Consider the following 16,765-nt stretch of genomic DNA (forward strand, 5'->3'; position numbering starts at 1 on the left):
TGTGAAGTGTGTTAAGAGGTCTCTGAACAAAGGAACAGCCCTTTTATACAAAATCTTTAGCATTAAAGTCAGTAATGCCCACAAGACAACCCCTAGTCACTGACCCCACCCACCCCCCAAACACTCACATGCCAGTCATGACAATGCAATGACCATATCGTCTCCAGGAACGATATAATGTAAATTATCCTTTTAATGGTCAAATCTGTTGCAAATTGTTTTTAACTACAGGGAGTAGACAAAATTCCAACTGTAATGTTCTTCATTTTGAGCAGAATGATGATGCAAATGTAAATTATCTGAGTAATAGGAGATGGCCAGGTAAATGGCTCTGAATGGTAGGGAATGGGAATGTAAATTCCTTACAATCTACCTTTAAGTCAGAGGCATTCTATCCTAGCCTTAGGGTATCCAATTTCCTGCAGGTCAGCAGGGCACTAACTCTTGAATATTCCACACAACCCTGACTCAAACTGTAACTATTTTTGTTTTGTAGCCCTGGTATTATGAATCCTAAGTTTACTTGGCAGTCAATTCACGACTGTCTTGACTTCAAGGATTGGAGACCGAAAAATGGCATTTTTAACATTCCCATTTTGCTGTTAACTCAGGTTATTCCATGGTGACAAAGGGCAGAGAATCTCAGCTATTTCTGATTCCAATCTCAGACTAGACCTCAGTATATCTTTGAGATTATACTGACAGGTGTCCAGAAGACTTTAAAGGAGTCATGCTGGCCATACTGTTGTGCTTTCTAATTATTTTGGATGGTAACCTCCTTTTGAGGCTGGGAAATTTCATCTAAGAATTGAAAAAATGGGGCGAATTACAATAGAGGTGAAACATATAACTCAGTCAAAATACCTGCCTCAGCTCATGACCCCGAACTTTCAGCTTGTAAACCCCACTTGGGCTCCCACACTTTGGCAAGCACTGCCATTCTGTATAAAATGTGTTTTGTATAGTTGTATAATTATTTAAACCTAATTTATTTTCGATAAACTTAAGTTATCTTTTGTCTTACATCCTCTTTTGTCAATAAACAATAGTATGTTATGAATTCTCAGGAATTATGTATTTATATTGTATTTCTCTCAAGCAGGGGAAAGAAGGTAATTGAGGATGAAAAATTATAGGATTTTCATGTGGTGTTCAGAGAAATTGACCTAGTTAGAGTTTAGTGCATCATTTGAAGTTTAAAGTGGAGTTCATGAAACTGAAGGTTTAATGCTGCCAAGCAAGATTTAAGCATCAGATCAAGGCCAAAATATGATCATGTACTTGTGTCATGATCCCTTGCATCCCAAGCCAGGACAAGACCAAACAAAAAATGTCAAATGATGTACAATCTAGAAATCTTTAAGTCTGTAAATTTATCAGAGAGAGGCTATGTAATCTGGATGAGAAAATCCACCAAATGAGCAATGATTAAATTTAGTACTTCAGTGATTGAGAAATTGAAAGATGCAATGCAAGTAGAAATTCTAGTTTGGATAAACTAATACGGTTAACTTTCTTCTGCACTGAGCGCTTTATTTATCTGTTTGTAATATATCTCTCCCCAATCACGCTGTGTGTAAATGAGCCATAGCATACGAGGGACTGTTGATACCTCTGACTTCACTTTAGCACTCCTGTCTTGATTTAATCCGTCATCAATTTTCAGACAATCATGCTTGGAAAATTCACTCCTTTTTCCAGCCTGACCTTTCCTGTTTTTTTCCTGCTGTTGTGCCTTCTCTTATTTGTAAAACATGCAGATATAGCTTCTAGGTTGAGGTATAATTGCTAAAATTTAAAGTTATAGAGACATCTCGTTTGAAAGATGAGTAAGCAGTCTTATTTCAAGCTAGACCTATGTTTTATGCCAGTTAAGTGAGCAAACACTGAAACATGGGTAACCCCTATCTGTGTCCTGATAGGAATGATGTAACAACAGCTAACTTAATGGGGATAACTTTTTCAAGGAATATTCCCAGTCAAAGCAGTGTTTTGAAGGCGAAGGATGAACAAAAGAAGAACTTTAACCATTTTAGGTTAAATGAGAGGTAATTAATTAGTGTTCAGGGACATGCTAAGTGTGACATGTTGCTGTAGAGATAGCTTGTCTGCAACATGTTTCACCTAGCTTGTGTGTTTGTTTCTCTGATACAGGCAGCAAGAGAACTTCCAGCAGGGTCAGCTTGGAAGGCGCTGGGAAGGCAGTAGTGTAACTGGCACTAGTCAAAGCAAAGATGTGGAGGCTGTTGGGAACTAGCTGTGTTCCTAAGTTGCAGTCATGAAGGGGGAGTGGTATTTAGGACTCATGCTTGGAACTCTAGTCTTGTGCAAAAATAATTTAAATTAGTTCTGTTTGGCAAAGGAAGTGGAAGGGTTCAGAATTGGAACGTGAAATCATTGGAGAAGAAACAACTCTAAGTTCAACGCAGAAAATGGGGGAGATACTAAATGAGTTATTTTGCATCAGAATTTACTGTGGATAGGGATATGGTAGATATACACTGTAGGGAAATAGATGGTGACATCTTGCAAAATGTCCAGATTACAGAGAAGGAAGTGCTTGATGTCTTGAAACGGTTAAGGGTGGATAAATCCCCAGGACCAGATCAAGTGTACCTTAGAACTCTGGCAAGCTAGAGAAGTGATTGCTGGACCTCTTGCTGAGATATATGTATCATCGATAGTCACAGGTGAGGTGCTGGAAGACTGGAGGTTGGCTAACGTGGTGACACTGTTTAAGAAGGGTGGCAAGGACAAGCCAGGGAACTATAGACCAGTGAGCCTGACCTCGGTGGTGGGCAAGTTGTTGGGGGGATTCCTGAGGGACAGGATGTACATGTATTTGGAAAGGCAAGGACTGATTAGGGATAGTCAACATGGCTTTGTGCATGGGAACTCATGTCTCTTAAACTTGATTGACTGTTTTGAAGAAGGAACAGAGGATTAATGAGGGCAGAGCTGTAGATGTATATGGACTTCAGTAAGGCGTTCGACAAGGTTCCCCATGGGAGACTGGTTAGCAAGGTTAGATCTCATGGAGTACAGGGAGAACTAGCCATTTGGATACAGAACTGGCTCAAAGGTAGAAGACAGAGGGTGGTGGTGGAGGGTTGTTTTTCAGACTGAGACCTGTGACCAGTGGAGTGCCACCAGGATCGGTGCTGGGCCCTCCTACTTTTTGTCATTTACATAAATGATTTGGATGTGAGCTTAAGAAGTACAGTTAGTAAGTTTGCAGATGACACCAAAATTGGAGATGTAGCGGATAGCGAAGAGGGTTACCTCAGATTACAATCCGATGGGCCAGTGGGCTGAGAAGTGACAGATGAAGTTTAATTCTGATGAATGCAAGGTGTTGCATTTTGGGAAAGTAAATCTTAGCAGGACATATACACTTAATGGTAAGGTCCGAGGGAGTGTTACTGAACAAAGAGACCTTGGAGTGCAGGTTCATAGCTCCTTGAAAGTGGAGTCACAGGTAGATAGGATAGTGAAGAAGGTATTTGGTATGCTTTCCTTTATTGGTCAGGGTATTGAGTACAGGAGTTGGGAGGTCATGTTGCGGCTGTACAGGACATTGATTAGGCCACTGTTGGAATTCTGGTCTCCTTCCTATCGGAAAGATGTTGTAAAACTTGAAAGGATTCAGAAATGGTTTACAAGGATGTTGCCAGGGTTGGAGGATTTGAGCTATAGGGAGAGGCTGAACAGGTTGGGGCTGTTTTCCCTGGAGCATTGGAGGCTGAGGGGTGACCTGGTAGAGGTTTACAAAATTGAGGAGCATGGATAGGGTCTCTTCCTTGGGGTGGGGCAGTCCAGAACTAGAGGGCATAGGTTTAGGGTGAGAGGTGAAAGATATGAGACACCAACAGGGCAACTTCTTATCTCACATGGTGATACGTGTATTGAATGAGCTGCCAGAGGAAGTGGTGGAGGCTGGTACCATTGCAACATTTTAAGAGGCATTTGGATGGGTATATGAATAGGAAGGGTTTGGAGGGATATGGGCCGGTTTCTGGCAGGTGGGACTAGATTGGGTTGGGATATCTGGTCGGCATGGATGGGTTGGACCGAAGGGTCTGTTTCCGTGCTGTACATCTCTCTTACACTCAGTGCCAGACAGGTTCTACTCAGTTTCCAAAGTGAATTCTTTACACTGTGGCAGCCCTTTTGATTGAACTGTGAAGGAAGTCTCAAAATTGTTTAATGTACTGTAGAAGTCATTGCTGGAAATAAGTGCAGTATTAAGTGTTTTGATTTAATAGGGTTGATTAGTGTCAATGAAATGTAATTTCAGTTTAGAAATTTAATTATACAGTAGAAATTTTTCAATGTGTAATCTTGTGCATTTTTTGCTGTTGAGTTTGACTTTCCTTTTTAAAGTCTCCCTTGAGCGGAAGTATGCTTCAAAGACTTTTCTAGAAAACTATTAAATCTGTGTGAAAATGCAGATTTCTCAAATACTTGATGAAATGTAATACTGTCAGAACAAGGTTTGCTTCACTGCTGGAGGTGGGGGATCAGGAAATGTCAAGATCTACCACCTCTGCTGTTTTAAGGCTTGGTGGTTTTGGTATACTGTAATTTGATACCTTAATATGCTTAAGGTTAACATACATGGTAAGGTCACATAGGATTCAGGTAATTTATTACCTTGGATAGAGGATTGGCTAACAAAGCAGGTTGGTAAATGTGAGTGAATGAGGTGCTGTAGGATTTCGTTCTCTGGTTCTGACTTTTTACAACCTATATTAATTTATGTCAGGAATAGAAAGTAGCCAAATTTGCATATGGCACGAAAGTAGCTGGGAAAGTCTGTTGCAACGAAGGAATATTATTCCAAATGGGTCAGGGTAGCTGAATGGACCAAAATTTGGCAAATAGGTTTAAAGTTGATGTGAGGTTATCCATTTTCGGTTGAAGTGTAGGCAACTTATCTAGAGAAGACTTGTAGTGCTTTGGTGTGGCGGTGTCCTTACTATTTTCCTCTGTTAAGAGTGTATGTGGAAAATAAGGCAAATGGATTTTGGCACTTATTGCTAAAGTATAAAAGTGAGGAAGTGTTGCTGCAACTGGTACAAAGTATTTGTGAGACTGCACATGGAGTATTGTATGCAGGTTTTGCCTCCTTCATTGAGGGATATTGATGCATTGGAGTTCGTACAGAGGAGATTCATTAGATTGACTTGAAAAGTAAGGGTTTGTATTTTGGAGAGAACAGTTTCGACTGAAACGCTGTGGAGTTGAGGAGAACGAGAGAAGATCTAATCGAGGGATATAAGGTTCTAAAGGTGATCAACAAAGTAGACATAATTTTCCTGGTGGGGAAAACTAGAATGAAAGGTCATAGTTTAAGGATAATGAATAGTGGATTTAAAATAGCTCAGACATTACTTCTGAGTGGCATGAATCTATGGAATTTGCAACCCCAGAGTGCAATGGAACAATGGAGTAAATTTGAGTAGGCAGCGTGATTGAGGACTCTGGGTCTGTACTTGGATATCAGTAGGATGAGGGGAGGACCTGATAGAAACTTATTATCAAGGGAGGCCTTGATTTACAATTGCCAATGAGATGATCATTCCACTGATAAGAGAGATGAATACCCGAGGGCACAGTATCAGAGAGAAAGGACAATCCTTTAGGACTGAGCTAGATGGTGAATCTGTGGAACTCATTGCTGAAGAGAGCTGTAGAGACCAAGTAATTGACTGTATTTAAGACTGGGCCTTGATTAGTAGGGCGAGCAAGGGTTATGGAGTGAAGGCAGAAGAATAAGGTTGACAAACGCATTAGCCAAGATCTATTGATAGAATAGACATAGTGGCTGAATGGACTAATTGTGTTACTATATCCTATGATCGTAACTTACAATGTTAGGAGTGAGGCATTTTTTTATTAGTACTGGTTTGAAGGGTTATGGAGAGCTGGCAGGAAAGTGGAGTTGAGACAGAGTTCAGGTCCACCATGATCTCAAATTGAGCAGGTTGAGGGGGTTGAATATTGTACTTCTGCTAATTAAATTCTTTTGTTCTTAACTGTCTGAGAAGATACGTATAATTTGAAATCTGCTTTTTGTAAGAGAGAGTTTATTCTTGTGTTTTTCCACTGTTTGTTGTTTTCACCTCAAACCTGTCTGTCTTGATATTAATTATGGTATAATCTATAATATTTGCTATTTCATTTCCCTTATGAGCAGTTCCTTGAACTGAGAATTTGATTCTCCTTCAAAGGAGAAAATATTCTTCTTTCTGAATCAAACTCCTAATTTTCTGAATGTAGGGACCTTGAACTTTGTTCTGAAATCAAAACTATACCAATGGCTGGAAAGGCACAGCTGGTCAGACAGCATCAGAGCAGCAGGAAAGTTGACATTTTTAGTTTGGGACCCTTTGGGACAGTTGTGCCTTCCCAGTTGCATGTTTTATTGACTCTGACTTCCAGCACCTGCAGCCCTTACTACAGGTTGTTCTGTAACATGGTGTGTTCTTGTGCAATCCCTGTTGTTGAAGAATTGCGCTTCAGAAGCAGTATCTGGATTAGTGGTGCTGGAAGAGCACAGCAGTTCAGGCAACATCCAACGAGCAGCGAAATCGACGTTTCGGGCAAAAGCCCTTCAGGAATAAAGGCAGTGAGCCTGAAGCGTGGAGAGAGAAGCTAGAGGAGGGTGGGGGTGGGGAGAGAGTAGCATAGAGTACAATGGGTGAGTGGGGGAGGGGATGAAGGCGATAGGTCAAGGATGAGAGGGTGGAGTGGATAGGTGGAAAAGAAGATAGGCAGGTCGGACAAGTCAAGGAGACAGTTACTGAGCTGGAAGTTTGAAACTAGGATGAGGTGGGGGAAGGGGAAATGAGGAAGCTGTTGAAGTCCACATTGCCCTGGGGTTGAAGTGTTCCGAGGCGGAAGATGAGGCGTTCTTCCTCCCAGGCATCTGGTGGTGAGGGAGCGGCGGTGAAGGAGGCCCAGGACCTCCATGTCCTCGGCAGAGTGGGAGGGGGAGTTGAAATGTTGGGCCACGGGGCGGTTTGGTTGATTGGTGCGGGTGTCTCGGAGATGTTCCCTAAAGCGCTCTGCTCGGAGGCGCCCAGTCTCCCCAATGTAGAGGAGACCACATCGGGAGCAACGGATACAATAAATGATATTAGTGGATGTGCAGGTGAAACTTTGGATGTGGAAGGCTCCTTTAGGGCCTTGGATAGAGGTGAGGGAGGAGGTGTGGGCGCAGGTTTTACAGTTCCTGCGGTGGCATGGGAAAGTGCCAGAATGGGAGGGTGGGTCATAGGGGGGTGTGGACCTGACCAGGTAGTCACGGAGGGAACGGTCTTTGCGGAAGGCGGAAAGGGGTGGGGAGGAAAATATATCCCTGGTGGTGGGGTCTTTTTGGAGGTGGGGTGCTCACCTTCCACCCTACAAACCTTCGCATCAACCAAATCATCCACCGACATTTCCGAAACAGCAGGCTTCAGAAGCAGTGTTTAGTGTTGGCGATGCAATCGTTTTACAGCCAACGCACGTTTTAAAAGTTCGCACTTTAGAAAGTGTGTCTAATTCATCAATTGTGTTAAAATGAATTAAAGTTTTGGAACATGTTATAGCAATGACCTGTATCTCTAAACTAATGGCTAATTTCTGAACTGATGGTTATAAACTTGACAAAAACATTCCTACCTATTTACATCATTAGGAGTCCGGTGAAGCACTTAATGTGTTTTGTTGGAATTGATAAAATAATGGGTCATTTCTAAGGGAATTTCTGCCTTGATATTTTTTAAAAATAAATCTTTATAAGCATTTCTGTTAGACTGAGTGTAGACTGAAGGATTAGCGCTTAGCAAAGCTATTCTGGGCAGGAGTGAAAGGAACAAGGTGGTCATTATGGGGGACTTTAACTTGCCCAACATTGATTGGAAATGCTTAATTCTAGTATGTCGGATGGATCAGTTTTTGTCTCTTGTGTGCAGGAGAATTTCCTGACACAGTATGTTGAAGGGCTCACAAGGGGTGAGGCCACATTGGATCTGGTAGTTGGTAATGAACCAAGGCCAGGTGTTTGATTTAGTGGTAGGTGAGCACTTTGGAGAGTGACCATAAATCAGTTGCATTTAATTAAGCAATGGAAAGGGATAGGTACACACCGCAGGGCAAGAGATATAGATGGATGGGGGAAGGGCAATTTATAATGCGATTTAGGCAAGACTTTGGAGGCATAGTATGGGGTAACAAAATGCAGGGGATGGGGACAATTGAAACATGGAGCTGGTTTAAGGAACAGATATTGCTATCCTTATAGGTATGCCCCTATCAGGGAGGAAGTGATAAAGTAAGGCAACTGTGGTTTACTAAAGAAATTGTATCGCTTGTTAAAAGGAAAAGGGAGGCTTATGTGACATTGAAATGCGATGGTTCAGATGAGGCATTGGAGAGTTAGATTAGCAAGGAAGAATTTAAAAAGAGAGTTAAGAGGAGCAAGGATGGGACGTGAGCAGTCTTCAGGCAGAGTAAAGGAGAATCTTTAAGCTTTCTATAGGTAGGTGAGGAATAAAAGGATGATTAGGGTAGGAATAGGGCCAGTCAAAGAGAGAAGCAGAAAATTGTGTGTGGACTCTGTGGAGATCAGAGAGGTGCTGAATGAAAATTTCTCACTCAAAAAAAATATTGTTGAGGAGAAGACTGAGATACAGGTTATTGGACTTGAAAAGATTGAGGTTGGTAAGGAGGAGGTATTACCAATTCTAGAATATGTGAAAGTAGATAAATCCCATCCAGCCTAGTGGACTTATGAAGATTTTCTGGGAAGCTAGGGAGGAGATGGTGGAGCCTTTGGCCTTGATCTTTGCGTGTCATCCTCTACAAGTTTAGTACCAGAGGATTTGAGGATTGCAAATGTGCTCTTGTTCAAGAAGGGCAACAGAGATGAACCAGGTAATTACAGACCAGTGAGCCTTGCGTCTATTGCAGGAAAAGGTTTGGAAAGGATTATAAATGGGAGGATTTATTATCATCTCGCAAGCAACAATTTGATTTCAGATAGTCAACATGGTTTTGTCAAGAGCAGGTCATGTCTCTGAAACCTCCAGGTTTTTTAAGAAAGTGACCAAGCATGTAGATGAGGGTAGGGCATTTGATGTGGTGTACATGGACTTCAGTCAAGCCTTGGAGGTTCCACCTGATGGGCTGTTGTAGAAAATGCGGAGGCATGGGATTGAGGGTGATTAGGCAATTTGGATTGGAAACTGTAAGAAGGCAGTGAATGGTGGTTGATGGGAAAATATTCAACCTGGAGTCCAGTTACTAGTGGTGAACCACAGGATCTGTTTTGGGACCACTTGTTTGTCATTTTTATAAATGACTTGGGTGCAGGCATAGGTGGAAGGGTAAGTAAGTTTGCAGATGACATTTAAAGTCGGTGGACTGATGAACAGTGTGGAAGAATGTTGCAGGGGGACTTGGATAAACTGCAGAATTGGGCTGAGAGGTGGAAAATGGAAATCAATGCAGGTAAATGTGAGGTGATTCACTTAGGAAAGAATAACAGGTAGGCAGAATACTGGGTCAATGGAAAGATTCTTCGTAATGTGGATGTGCAGAGGGATCTTCGTGTCCATGTACATAGATCCCTGAAAGTTGCCATCCAGGTTGATAGTGCTGTTAAGAAGGCATACGATATGTTAGGCTTTATTGGAGGGATTGAGTTCGGGAGCAGTGATGTTATGCTGCAACTGTATAAAACTCTGGTGCGGCCGCTCTTGGAACATTGTGTACAGTTCCAGTTGCCCCATGAGTGAAAGGATCTGGAAGCTTTGGAAAAGGTGCAGAGGAGGTCTACCAGGATGTTGCCTGGTCTGGAAGGAAGGTCTTATGAGGAAAGGCTGAGGGACTTGCGTCTGTTCTCGTTGGAGAGAAGAAGGCATAGAGGGGATTTAATAGACACATACAAGATGATCAGAGGATTAGATAGGGTGGACAAGGAGGGTCTTTTTCCGAGGATCATGACCTCCGCTTGTACAAGGGGCATAGCTGCAAATGGAGGGGTGATGGATTTTAAGACCGATGTCAGAGGCAGGTTCTTTACTCAGGGGTAAGAGTGTGGAATGCCCTGCTTGCCAATCATGTTGACTCAGCCACATTAGGGGCATTTAAACAGCCCTTCGATAAGCATTTGGATGATTGATGGGATAGTGTAAGGCTTAGATTAGTTCATAGGTCAGTACAACATCAACAGCTGAAGGCCTTTTCTGCATTGTTTTGTTCTATGAAGTGGTGAGACAACCAATGAGAGGGTAAAGCATATTTGATCTCATCCTCACCAATCTGCCTGATGCAGTTGGTATCTGTCCATGGCCTTAGCAATAGGGTCACTTTGTGGAAAAGAAATCCTGCCGTCACAATATATTCTCAGAACTTTGCGTTGTTATTGCTATCACTGTTAAATGGGGCAGACTTCAAACAGATCCAGCAAATTCATATTGAGCATGCATGACGTACTGTGGGCCTTGAGCCAAGTTGTACTCCAATACAATCTGCGACCTCATGATCTGGCATGTCTCCCATTTGACCATTTTCATCAAGCCAAGGGATCAATCCTAGCTCAATAGTGAGAGAGGGTATACGAGGAGCAGCACAAGACATACCTAAAAATGAGGTATTAACCTGATGAAGCTACACAGCAGGACTATTTGCATGCCAAACAGCCAAATCAGCAAATGATAGACCTAACTGATCCCACATCCAACAGATCAGAACTTAAGATCTGCAGCCTTAACGCATCCAGTTGTGGCGAGTGAACAATTAAACAACTTGGTGGAGGAGGGCCCTCAGCAAATATATCCATCCTCTATAATGGAGGAGACCAACACATCATTGTAAATATAGCAACCTTACCTTTTGTAACAATATTCAGCCAGATGTGCTGAGTATATGGTCCATTTTTGTCTTGTCCCCAGCATAACAATTTGATTTGCTCAGTGATATTTTAAAAAAAAACTGGAAGACACTGGAGTACAGTTCTGCTATAATGCGCTGCTTTAATGCGGATTGGCTTTAATGTGATTCAAGATTTTAGACTTTATTTGTAGACCGCGAACTTTCCTTTCCTATATTGGCTATACTGCAATTCCGGCCTCATTAAATAGCCTTGAGAGATTTTCTTGATACGAGATCACACTGTTAGGTTGTTTTTGTTGATATTCTTACACACTTGATGCAATTGCAATATGGCATGTGAACAGCCAAAATTTATTAATGAAGTACAAGCTTTTTGGAGGGATCCTTAATACACTTCGTAGGGATCATGGAGCCGTGTCAAGAGTTCTCTGAACAACAGGACCATTTTTTCCTTTGTACAAGATGTTATATCATCATCAGTAATGTCTACAGGACAATACCCAGCCACACTCCCATTGTCACATGCGACTCAACGCAATGTAGTGACTTGATTTCCAGAAACAGTGTGATGTAGATCATTCCTTAATGGCAAGATCTGGTGTATATCATTTTTTTAAAACTGCAGGGTGTAGACAGAATTTTAACTGCAACATTCTTCGTCGTTTTGAATAGGAGATGTCACCCTACCCCCCCAGGACATCCAATTTCTTGAAGGTCAGCAGAGCATATTAATCCTTTAACATCTCAGCACGAGAACAGAACTTCTGTTATATCAGAACTGACTGTGTTGTAAAGGCTATGGGTCCAGATATTATTCTGGTCATTATACTGAAGATTTGTGCTCCAGAGCTTGTCATAACCTTGAGGCTGTGCAGAGCAGCTCTCAACACTGACAACTAACCGACCATGTGGAAAGTTGGCTACATTTATCTTGTTTTGTTTGTACAAGATGTATCCAACCTAGCTGACTACCACCCTATGTTCTTGATTATCAGTAAGGTCATGGTGTCATCAAGAACTCCTGTCCAGCAATAACCTGTTCGCTGACGCCAGGCTTTGGTTCCACTCGTTCGAGACCTCATTTCATCCTTAGTTCAAATATTCCATAAGTGAGGAGTGATTGCCTTTGACCTGAAAGCTGCATTTATTGAATCATGTCATGCAGCACAGAAACAGGCCTTTGGTCCAAATTGTTCTTGGTGACCAATTTTCCCAAATTAAACTAGTTCCATTTGCCTGAATTTGTCCCATATCCTTGTAAGCCTTTCTTATTCATGTGCCTGTTCAACTGTGTTCTAAATGTTGTAAATGTATCTGCGTTTACTGCTTCCTCTGGCAGTTAATCCACAAATGAACCACTCTGTGTGGAAAAGGTTGCGCCTCTGGTCCCTTTTTTAACTTTTTTTTCCCCCCTCACCTTTAATATATCCTCTAGTTTTGAACTCATCTGAGGGAAAAGACCATTGATATTCACCATATCTCAGCCCCTCATGTTTCTAATAGACCTCTACAAAGTCACCCTCAACCATCTCAGCTCTAGTGAAAAGATGCCAGCCTATCTAGCCTTTCCCTGGACTACAATCCTCCAGTCCCAGTAACATCCTTGTAAATATTTTCTACACCCTCTCCAAGTTGTTAATAATCTTCCTAAAGCAAGGTGACCAGAACTTTACACAGCGGTTAGGGGCATTCAGCCGCTGATCGTCTGGTGACTATCTTCCAAGGCAGACTTCGGGACACTCATCAATGCAGAGTAGGCAAGCAGAAGGCTGATAGCCAAGTTAGGAACACACGAGGATGGCCTCAACTAGGACCTTGGGTTCATGTCACACAGTAGGTGACCCCACTACACCATACACGCGCGCACACCATCTCCTGCACATGGTGTCACGCCCACTCTCACCCATGTGCGTGCAGCAGGAGAATTGCGTTTCGGGCAGCATCCTGAAGAAGGGCTCATGCCCGAAACGTTGATTGTCCTGCTTTTGGATGCTGCCTGACCTGCTGCACTTTTCAAGCAACACATTTTCAGCACTGATCTTTTGTTATAAATTCTGTCTTATGATTCTCTTCCAAAACTACCTGATGAAGGAGCAGTGCTCCGAAAGCTGGTGCCTCTAAATAAACCTGTTGGACTATAACCTGATGTGATTTTTAACTCCTATCGATGAGCCCAGTGTACTTGTGCATTTAAGTGTGCAGCCACACAGGAGTGTGGCATACTATTCTATAATAAATAATCCCTGTGCATCAGAGAAATTAACACGTAGCAATGGTTACTGGCTTTTGGGCACAGCTAGTTGCAACCTTAGTCGAGAAACAGTTTTTGATGTAGCCAGTGTCTGCAGATGTTTTTATTGAATCTTTGCTAAAGTTCAGTCTTGTAATAGCACTCCCAATAGCATTTCAGGTGTTGAGATGAAATTTGGGCAATTTTGGGAAAGCAGGGTCATGAAGTCATTTTTGACAGACGCTGTACAAAGCGTGAAGAGTTAAGTTGGAAGAAGTGAGGTGATTACTTCAGTTGTAGCTTAAGTTAACATTCAAATGGTGAAGGTGGTTTATTTATTTTGAATCTCACTTCAGTAATGATGCAGACTCATTTGAAAGTTTACCCCTGAGTATTAAATCTGAGTTGCTAGATGGGGTATTAAGTATAAGTACTGCTGCATGGGGTTTCAAGAGGCTCTAATTCCACCCTCTCTCATTCCAGGTTACCAGGCGAGGTCTACAATGGGATCAATGGTATGTCAAGTGAAAGTGGTCCAGGGAAGAGATTAAGAAAATTATCAGCGATGGGGGATGGCCTAGAAAGTACACAAATGTCTTCAACACAGTCACAAGCTCAACCCCAACAACCAAGTAATGTTATCGGCAATCCACCCCCTCCTGAAACTTCCAACCCTAACCGATCCAAACGGTTGACGAACCAACTGCAGTTTCTCTCAAAAGTGCTCTTGAAGACAATATGGAAACATCAGTTTGCATGGCCTTTCCAACAGCCTGTGGATGCTGTGAAACTAAATCTGCCAGTAAGTTGTTTGTTTTTCCTTTGAATAAACAGTTTTGCTTTTATTGCTTTGTAGGCCTACCTTGTCCTGTCTTCATGGGAAAACCATGTTGTTCAGTTACTAACATGTCTGCAGGTATTGGAAACCCTGCTATATTATTGCCTGTTAATTAGGGATTTCTGGGAGTAACTTCATTTGTTCCTGCTGTTGGGATTGAGGGCAATCAGACTAGAATTAAACATACTATATTAAGTGTCAGTCTAACTTAGAAATATTTGCCTTTAAAGCAAAAGGCAAGGGTTCACGTTTCACTCCAGAAACTTGTAATATTTGAAGAACTGTTTTCTCAGTGTCCTTTTGATTGGTGTATTCTGTTGATTTGCTATTTGTGGGACCTTGTTGTGATAGTATGCTGAATTTGTCTCCAGAACAAAAATTGTGCAATACACAATTAATTTAATAGGAGGAAGTGAGAACTGCTGGAGATCATGCCTGAAACATTGACTCTTCTGTTCCTCGAATGCTACCTGACTTGTGCTTTTCCAGCCCCACAGTTTTTGACTCTAATAGAATTTAATAGTCTGAGTGATATACAAAGGCAGTTTCTTCATATTTTATGGAGCTCATTCAACCACATGATAACTCATTTTGGGACCCTGCTTTTAACAAAAAGGTGAAATTTTTCTGTAATTTACATTTTGAAGTCTAAATTACTTGTTGAGGTACGCAGTGATTACCTCCGATAGATGTCATATGTTGCATTGCGTTCATGCCTGTGTTCAAGTTCAGTGTGATCTACCAGGTACTAAGCTCCCAAGTTCAAAATACTGACAGTGCAAATAGTGAAATTCAAAAACGAGTGTCAGCTGAATTATTTTGTGGCATATCTGGTTGTATATGGAAACTCCATAGTGGAGAAGCTCTGAACAGTTTGTTGCACATTTGTGGCGGGGTTAGCTGCAAAATAGGCATTTACAAGAACATAATCGGAGATTGATTTCCAGCTGCTGAGAATCCACTTTTTACTAAAGGTGGTGTGGAGGTCTTGGTGTGAATGTTTCGTGCACTGTCATTGGTCCTTTGTCTCCAGGTGTCTTTTTAAACTAATTGGTTGAATTTAAACTGTTGTGAACTACCTGATCGGATTCCAAACTAGTTGTTTGTATGGGAACAGAATTAGATAATTGACCCCGTAGATTGTCTCATCAACACATATTCAATATAGTCAGTCAAGGTAAATAGCTTGCATATCTGTCTGGCCTGATCTAATTTGGTTAAGAATTCTGCAAGTTGCTATTTAAATTTCATTCTCAGCATGCTATTCAGTTGCCAATTTTGCTTTGTCCCAAAAGAGCTGGTATTTTGAGACATTTGACTGAGTGAATGGCAGCACGGTAACTCAGTGGTTAGCACTACTGCCTCACAGCACCAGGGACCCTGGGTTTGGTTTCAGCCACAAGTGATTGTCCTTGTGGAGTTTGCTTATTCTCCAGTGTCTGTGTGGATTTCCTCCACAATCCAGATATGTGCAGGTCAGGTGAATTGGCCATGCTAAATTGTCCATAGTGTTCAGGATGTGTAGGCTGGGTGCATTCGTCAGGGGAATGTAATAGGGTAGGGCAATGAATCTGGGTGGGATACACTTCGAAGTTTTGGTGTGGACTTGTTGGGCCAAATGGCCTGCTTCCACACTGTAGGGATTCTATCTGTTCTATGAACAGCCTTTTTATTGCCTCTAATGCCAGCATATCCTTCTTTAGATAAGGTGGCTAAAACTATTGACAGTATTTCATCTATGGTCTGATGAGTGCCTTGTATTGTTTTAGCAAGTCCTTCCTACATTGTTTCTTTTCAAATAAAGACCAAGATTCCATTTGCATTCTTTATTGTTACAAAACGGAGGTTGACCCTTGTCTGATAATTAAAACTGAAGCACCCAGAGAGGCGCATCTTGCTTTTGTAATCTGATAAGTGTGGCAAGTGGGAGAACTTGCCTCACTCCCCTGCAATCTGTCGTAAAGGAAATGAAATGCTTACACTCACTCTACAATTAACAAGTAACAATTTATTTACCTAACTCCAACAGTGAGCAAATTAACAGAATTCCTAACGAACTGAACAATTACTCCCTAACTATTCCCTAACTAAATTAAATTCTGTTGGTATGGTGTTTCAGTAGCAGGTTCCACATAGATCCAGTTAATAAGAACAGTGAATTTAAATGTAGTCTGTCAAAGGTCACAGTGGATCCTCCTGAACTTTGTATCATCTTCTGTCATCTTCCTGTCTAAAATGCAGCCTTAGTTATTTTCTGGTGTCAAAAATATTCGCTGATTATGCCATGTACCTTTGCAGGTAGATGCTGCTTTTTTTTCCTTAGTGCTGGAAAGTTCTTCATCTTGAATTGGCAGTTGACTGTTCCTTCTCTGTCCAATTGCTCCTTTGTTATATACCCCCATGAGACATCAAATTCTTATGATTGGTTTCAAGTTGTCAACACCAGATTTGAATTTCATTGGTCCTTTGTCTCCAGGTGTCTTTTTAAACCAATTGGTTGGATTTAAACTTGTCTGGGTAAAAATGCTGTGAACTGAATGGCTTTTTGGTACAGTGTGTCAATTGGAGCACTTGCAACTGCTGCCCACAGGCATTCATTTTCAAAACTTTAAGCATAAAAAGCACTTAAAGGAATGATGCAGTGCTTTCTTTCTTTCATTTTACAATTTTGCCCTTTTTAACACAGCAATTCATGACACCTATTATCTACAAAACTTTATGCTAGCTTCTTGTGACTCATACATGAGAGCTCCCAAATTTGTTCCTCAGCTGTCTGCACTCTTCCCTTAAAAAGGGAGGGAATTTTTTTGTTC

The 16,765-nt window shown here is 41.6% G+C and overlaps 1 protein-coding gene across 9 annotated transcripts in view; it reads left to right on the plus strand.

Annotated features, from left to right (window-relative positions):
- brd4 (bromodomain containing 4) overlaps positions 1-16,765 on the plus strand; it is a 182,172-nt gene that overhangs the window by 57,429 nt on the left and 107,978 nt on the right. For all 9 annotated transcript variants that reach the window (XM_072564153.1, XM_072564154.1, XM_072564156.1 and 6 more), the window contains exon 2: positions 13,598-13,916. In XM_072564153.1, the coding sequence (XP_072420254.1) occupies positions 13,632-13,916 (285 nt within the window). In that variant the 5' untranslated portion in view covers positions 13,598-13,631. The remainder of the gene's footprint in view (positions 1-13,597; positions 13,917-16,765) is intronic.

The sequence above is a fragment of the Chiloscyllium punctatum genome, chromosome 46 (genome assembly GCF_047496795.1).
Source record: "Chiloscyllium punctatum isolate Juve2018m chromosome 46, sChiPun1.3, whole genome shotgun sequence".
NCBI classification, from domain to species: Eukaryota; Metazoa; Chordata; class Chondrichthyes; order Orectolobiformes; family Hemiscylliidae; genus Chiloscyllium; species Chiloscyllium punctatum.